Genomic DNA, 7,696 nt, shown 5'->3' on the forward strand with positions numbered 1-7,696 from the left:
TATACTTCTTCATCAACAAAACAAAATATAACTACGATATAAATGCAAAAGAGCATCTTGTATTTATTTACACTCTTCTAGATATGTTATTAATGAAAATAATAACATATATATGACGGAGTCGAGATATCAACATGCTAAACGAACTCACACACATCGATTAACATCCGAACTTGGACCTCTGCATAGCAATAAAAATTTAAGTGTTAAATTTTTATTTTTTAACGAGCTAATAAATCAGCGATAGTGTTAAACGAATAATTAATTTTCGTTCTGCTTATATTAAGCGTCGACGTCGAAAAGAAAACATGGCAAATTGATATGTTTTAATGTTCAACAACGCCTGATAGGCTGACCAGACCGATTTGTCCGTCTGCATCAACTTCATATGCACTTACTTTAATCTTATCCTACTTATGTCAGCATATTCGACTGTAAGCATGTATGTCGATATATGCAATTGTATTGGCGATTTAAACAGTTTCGATTAACAATGACATTTTAATCTTATAGTGGATTAAATTTATACTAAAATGGTTTAATAATGCAAGCTATTCAGAGTGCATAAAAATAACAATAAAAATATCAATCAACAGTTAAAATCATTAGAATAAAAATATGCCTTCATATATTTTTTGTAGTTTTTGACCATTTTATTAGAAAAGATTAGAAAATTATTAAAATCCATGATTTCAAGGATTGCTCAGATTTAGATTACTAGAAAAAAAATACAATTTTTAAAAAATATTTCGCATCCACCTAATTTTCATTAGCGTAATCGGTCGGGTCTATTCATTGAGCAGAACCAGAAAGGGGGCCCCGGTTCCCGTCGCTCCGTCGTTTCACGTGTCCCAATATCCGACGAATTTCTCTACCTGTACGATATTATCCTAAGAGAGTTTTAATTACATTTTTTTTGAAACCGGTTTCCTCGTAGCTATTTACGACACGCCGGTAAAATCGAAAATTTCTGCTCGCGAGCTACGAAGCCAATTTAACCGAACCGAACGGCCAGACGGGACTAATAAGTCGCAATAAAAACACATACGCGGAATGGCTAGTACAATGATAATTAATTAACTTTTTTTTCCTTAGCCGCAGATTAAGATAAGACCGGGCGGAATTCAATGCGCTTTTTTACCGCGAAACAATTTATTACTGCTTGTTCGATTTCGAGCAGTTACAATGGATTAGCAGCAGTATTTTACGAATATATGCGGTGGTCATTTCTGAACATGTATCTGCATCCGCGTCTGATCTGCGAAGAACATAGTTTTAAAAAAAGAAATCTGTTCAGTCAGTAGTTCTAGATCTGTCCAAGGCTGCAGAAAATGTACAAGTAGCGCTCAACAAGATCTACAAATGGACTAGAGACCAGAAAACACAGTTTATTAGCTCAAAATTGCCTTGCGGCGAAATGACAAAAACCTAATTATATCACTCAAACAGAATCAGCTAAATACCTCTTAATGCGTCTCAGTGGTAGGTTAAATTGGAAACATCATGTTCTAAAGGAAACAGAGCAGATCAGACTCAAAGTCAAGCAACAGTACTGGTTAGTCGGAAGATATTCTCAACTTGACCTAAAATCAAAGAGACTCGTTTATTAGCCGATTTGGACCTACGGGATGCAAATATAGGGTTGAACTAAAACAACAAACCAACTAGTAATCCAGCGCACCCAAAACAAAGTTCTTAATAATAAGGTTAATTACCAATGCGTATCGCTACATAACGAAGAACTGCACGATGACATCGAAATCAAATGTATATACGACGTGATCCAAGATTTGGCCCTAAAATATGAAATAAGGTTGCTAAATCACAGCAATGGAGCAATATAGCTACTAGGCAATACGCAGGCAATCAGAAGAGTGAAGCGAACCAAATAACAAGAACTTGTTTAGTGTAGAAGTGTATTCTTAACTTTAGCTGAAGTATTTTAGTTTTATTTTAATATGACAAATTCCTGCTGACGTTTTAATCCCGTACTTGCTTGTGTATTAATGCAAGTACAACAGAACAGTAATAAATTAATTAAAATTATACTAAGCATATTTAATGTAAAATCTAATTAACGAAAAACAAATATTTCTAGACATGCCCCAAACCTTTGTTAAAATACGGCATGGAGGCTTCGAATATCAGTTGGCAAACAAATTATCAGATGGACCAGATCCTCAAATCTATGGTGTATCACAAAGCAGTATCCGTGGACCAACACTGTATCGCTGATATCGCTAACAAAACGTGAAGGATTAACAATGGCTGCATTTGTTGATGATAATGCACTACTAGCTACAAGTAGCAATATTGATATAACTGTAAATATAATACAAACAGCTGTTAAGAACATTACTGAGTGAGTAGACTAAGAACCTGCGAAAATTGAATGCTACGAAGTCTATCCATATGAATATCATTTACAGAAAACAAGATTAACGAGTGATAACTGGCTCTAGATTAATTCCTCATGCTAGAACCAATTATCACTAGTTCTAGTTAAGTAAGTGTTATGCAATTATGGAGTGGTAGAAAGATATCTAATAACATGATCCAAACTTACCAACACAAGGTTCTTGGCTAACGTTTGTCAAATACATTAAACAGTTCTCCGAAAAACATCAAGAGAGATTGCGTGATCATAAAGAAGTCGAAGTACTATAGCTGCTAGACAACAGTGGACTTACTCGGAGGTTGAAGGGACAAAAACCTTTTGAACCAATATAGTTAAACTACGTGTGTCGTGCCCTGCTGTTAAAAAAAAATTTAGAAGTGCAATATAAAGAAAAATTTATTACATAGTACATATTTAATAGCTAGTTCCCACGTGCTATTAAATATAAAAACTTTTATTACAATAATGCAGATTTTTCATTCAGAATTCAGATCTCAATTCAATCTTGGTATCTCTGGATGACTTCTGATTATTCCCTAAACTAAAAAAAACATCTCGAGGACATCGTTTGGGTAAATTGAATAGATTAAACCCTAATAGCTAACAAAGACACGTTCTGCTCTATAACGATTTTGTTTTGCAGTACATAATAGTTCCGTTAAAATTATCAGGACGCGGCAAAATTATTTATTTTTGGATACTTAAAAAATGAAATTATTTATGTAGATAAAAGGATATTATTTGAATTTGTCCATATAAGTAATACCAAAGAACCGGATAATGTCCTTACAAAAACCGATAATAAAAATAACACTCAGAAAACCGACAGCAAAGAGCTACATCTAACAAGAACACTATCTAAAAGATTAAAAAAGAAGTGAATATGACTTAATTAATTATTTAATCGCTATTTATATTTTAAGACATTCTTGAATAACCTATAAATCAATTTAAATAAAAATACAGAAATAACCGTTATTAATATTTCAATAACCTCATTAAATGTATCCTAATTCGAATAAAAACCGACTAATGTCCTTTTTCTTAAACATTGTCTTTTAAACTAAACAACACGCAACGATAAAAAATATAAATTGGGAACCATTTGACAGTCGATGAGCAATATTTACCCAGCAGGTGTACAAATGGGCCAGTACATTTTACCATTTTAATTCATTCTAATATTCAATGGATTCCCTCTACCTGTACGTTATTATCGTAAAAAGAGTCCCGATTGCATTTTTAAACCAGTTTCCCGCCAACTATTTACGGCGCGACGCTATATTCTGAATTTCGGTTAGCGAACAACGAAACCAATACAACTACACTACTGCCAGACGAGACTATTAAGTCGCAATAAAAACACTTAAAGAAACGCTAGTACAAGCTCTTTAATTAACTTTTTTGTTGCTGCATGTTAAACGGACCAGTTTGAATTGAAGAATATTTTTTCCGACCGGAATAGAATGGTAGCGCCAAAATAAGTCTCAAAACAAAAAAAGTCACTGCCTTATAGCAAACGTACATTTGCGTGTCTACTATTAGTTGGAAAAGTCACAAAACCAGTAATTAGTCGAACTATAAATATAAACAGTAGCTGCCGCAATTTCACAATCCAATAGTTTAATATTTGAAACATTGCAAAGCAATTTATATCTAAATCAATACAATAAATCAATAAATACTAATAGAAAACAAATTACATCAAAAACAAAAAATAATTTGACATATGTCCCTTCATATGACAATCATTCCCAACACATACCGTCTAAAATTAATGTTTCTCGGCAAACTACGATATTATGAATCTGTGTCGAAACAATACAATACTCAGTAATGATTTAGCACACACACATAATCACCCAACGATTAGCGAGCCATCACCACAGTGAGATTCTCCATCAATCACAGTTGCTTACTCGAAATGGCCTCTTTTTCAAAGCTAGTGCATTCCGCTATGCAATTATGCAATTCAGATTGAAATTGTTTTGAAAAGGGAGGTCAACATCGTTTAAACATATTATGCATTTATCGGCAGCTTGAAATACGTTGATAATACGAGTATTTACTTCTGCATGCCATAGAAATTAAAACCTATTTAATTAATTCAGTCATTATAGCACGTTTGTAATAAGAGTCTCAAAAATTACACGTACATATCTTACAAATTCCGAAATCACACCGAAATATATTTTAATATTTTCCGTATATAAACTAAAATAACTTATTTTTTATAAAATATTCTTTACTTACATTATATAAATAATTCTGCTAAGTTCAAAACTTTTAAAGACGTATAACTTAACCATCATAACAACTGACATAACAAACGTCAATACACCCTTGGCCCTCTGTTGACGTATCACAATAAGTAGGCAAAAAATATGTTTGTTTACTGACAGTGTATAAAGTTTGTGGGTCGTTTATGCAATTACTACAAAATTTAGTGATGTAGGTAACAAGACATAGGGTATGTAAAGTATTCTAATATTATCTTAGTATTTTCCATTGTCACAATAAAAAAATCGGTGTAAAGGGAATCACATCGATATAAATTATAAGGTTATATATTGACAGTATTGATTTATTACCGGTTTAATAATAGTGAAATGGTTACAGATTTTTCGTATCGATTTTATGTATTTCAGATAGCTTAGAAATATGCGATTAAATAATTGAGTTATATAAATACGCTGGATAACCGGCATTTATTATGGTGACGGGTATAAACCGATCGTACATCAAAAAGCTGTTAATATATTACCATAAATTAATCGCTAAAAATTACTCGAGTATATATATCGCATTGCTAATGAATGCTTATTATTAATCACTTAATAGACGTCGATTAGTTTAGGTTCGTTAAAAGTTTTAATATAATCAATTTGATCAATAAAAACGGAAATGAAATAAACGAAAATAAAACTTTGAACTTATTGTGGATTACACTTTCGATTTTAGACAGTTAGTTAGGATTTTCTAGAATCTTTCACGTACTTATATTTGCAGTAAACAAAATTCATTAATTTCTATAGAATAAATAATAAAATACATATTAACAAATCTTTCTTCTTATACCATTCCAAGTATAGAAAACATTTTTGTAGCATTCTTCTTGGCTTATATTTTATGTTTATTTATGTGTAGAGCTGAAACTATAGTACAAGGTAATATACGTTTTGAACATAATTTCACTCTACTACAACGTTCAACACGTGGTTCATGGTCAAGACTAAAACATTCTTAACGTTGGAATAAATATGGTTTTAACAACAGCAAGAGAAATTTCCTGCCACTTTATGGCTCGTTCTTCAGGTACAGCCTTAAAACAATTTCTATTTTTTGAAAATAGGTTCATTAAGGAGTAAAATATTCATTTTAATTATTAGCTCGATTAATTTCAGTAGGTGAAGTTCTATTTTTTAGGATTAAAGTATTATTTTAATGATTATTATATTTTTTGGATAAATGTTTTCATAAAATTATTTGTGGATTAAGTTAACATGTGTATATTTATATATTTTACAGTTGTATTTTTATATATTATCAATATTTAAAAATAACTAATATTTACATCGCTAAAAATTGATTTACAATAACGGAAACTGAGATCAGTATTTTCTTTACGTTTTTATTAATTAAATAGATCTGCATATTATTTTTATTATTAATATATTTTAAAAAATTTAAAATAAAACAAAATACAGTTTACATATTTTCAATATACAATTTACATAAATTTATGTTTTATGACATATATCTCCAGGATAGATATAATTTTGATGATTTTTACAGTAAATAATTGAAAATTATGTATAAATACTTTCGAAAATTTTGTGAAGAATCTTGATTGGTATTTACATAATTTTCTAAGGTCTGTCCTAAGTAAAAGTGAATAAATGATTACCGAACCGAACATTCTTTCCAAGAGCAATTATCTTATTTATGCTATTCAATTGTTTATATAATGAGTAGATCTTTAAAAAATTACTTGATATCTTATATTTGTTTTAAAATCAATTTTAAAAGACAGATTTTAATTCAAATACAAAAAATAAGTGAAACTGTATCTAGAAATAAGATATTCTCAAAGTTAATGCGATAGAGTAACAAGATAACAAGAAGATTTTAATATATTTTTATGATTTGAAGAAGAATATGTTGAAGATATTTCGTATGAAACATTCAAAATGATTCTCAATTTCATTTAACGTTTTGTAACTATTGGTTCTAGTACTTTATTTAATTAAAACTACAATAATTCTATCACACTAGTTATATGTTTAAAATAATAAAATATATTATTAAAACACATAGCGTAAACAAAAGTAATGCACAATTTTCGTTACATATTGATATTTATTCTTTCGCACGGAAAAACTTACTTCTTCTCCTGAAACAGCTAAAACTAAACTCAAGACAACGGATCCTACTAAAACACTGATAGCGGAGCTCATCGTGGTGATCAACAAGAACTCAAAAGATACACAACACCCACGTTTCGGACACCTTAGATCATAATTAAAACAAACAAGAGTAATTCAGACAGTTCACGGAGCATCTACCGTGGAATCTTCTTCACGAACCTCGCTCGGTTTACATACGCATAACAATCGGAAAGTAGGCGACCATCAGCACAGACACACCGTTCGGTAAGAGGCACCGGAGCCGTTTTGGAGCATGGAAGCCAACGTTTGCAGCGTCGAGCGGCTAGTCCGTCGGGCCAGTACCGTCCGCACCAGCGAGATCGGGTCCTTGCGTTTTTTTAGAATGCGATATGCAGAAGGGAATTTTCGGATTTGCGCATGCGCACAATAGTCTATGTTGCTCTCTCTTTTTCTACCTACAGTATTTATAACCTGTCATTTTAAAATTTACCGTTGATCGAGCGAAAACAACAAATAATCCAGACTATTTAGATTTTGTTATTGAACACATGGGCTGAAAAGTACCGGTTTTACACATAGATGGCGCTAGATTTATTGCACTCACCGCTTTTTCAGTTTGTACTGACTTTCAAAAGAAAGCTGTTAAATTGTCATGATACTCTACTCATAAGTTTGTGAGTTATTGTGCTAACACTACTTTTGTTATTTTCAAAACAAGGGATCAAAAACAATTTCGTGTTTTAATTTTACATTGCTTCTTGATGGGAGAAAAATACCGTTCAAGTGAAGCAATGGCTTGAAAAGTGTTGCAACAATAACAAAAAACAACAATAAAACTTTGGTTTGCTGACTTTAAACGTGGTCGTAGAGACACCGGTGATGCAGAACGTAGTGGACGCCAAAAGGGGTG

At 31.6% G+C, this 7,696-nt stretch overlaps 1 protein-coding gene across 3 annotated transcripts in view; it reads right to left on the minus strand.

The window, feature by feature from the left end:
* magu (SPARC related modular calcium binding-like protein magu) overlaps nucleotides 1-7,156 on the minus strand; it is a 69,745-nt gene extending 62,589 nt beyond the window's left edge. For 2 of the 3 annotated variants that reach the window (XM_076408667.1, XM_076408665.1), the window contains exon 1: nucleotides 6,784-7,155. In XM_076408667.1, coding sequence (XP_076264782.1) covers nucleotides 6,784-6,855 — 72 coding nt within the window. In that variant the 5' untranslated portion in view covers nucleotides 6,856-7,155. Of the gene's footprint in view, nucleotides 1-6,783 lie in introns of all 3 variants that reach the window. The other variant, XM_076408666.1, reaches the window with a different exon arrangement.
* Between the last annotated feature and the right edge of the window lie 540 nt (nucleotides 7,157-7,696).

The sequence above is a fragment of the Rhynchophorus ferrugineus genome, unplaced genomic scaffold (genome assembly GCF_030347505.1).
Source record: "Rhynchophorus ferrugineus isolate W39M unplaced genomic scaffold, kcgeb_rfMv2 rfM6, whole genome shotgun sequence".
Lineage (NCBI taxonomy): Eukaryota > Metazoa > Arthropoda > Insecta > Coleoptera > Curculionidae > Rhynchophorus > Rhynchophorus ferrugineus.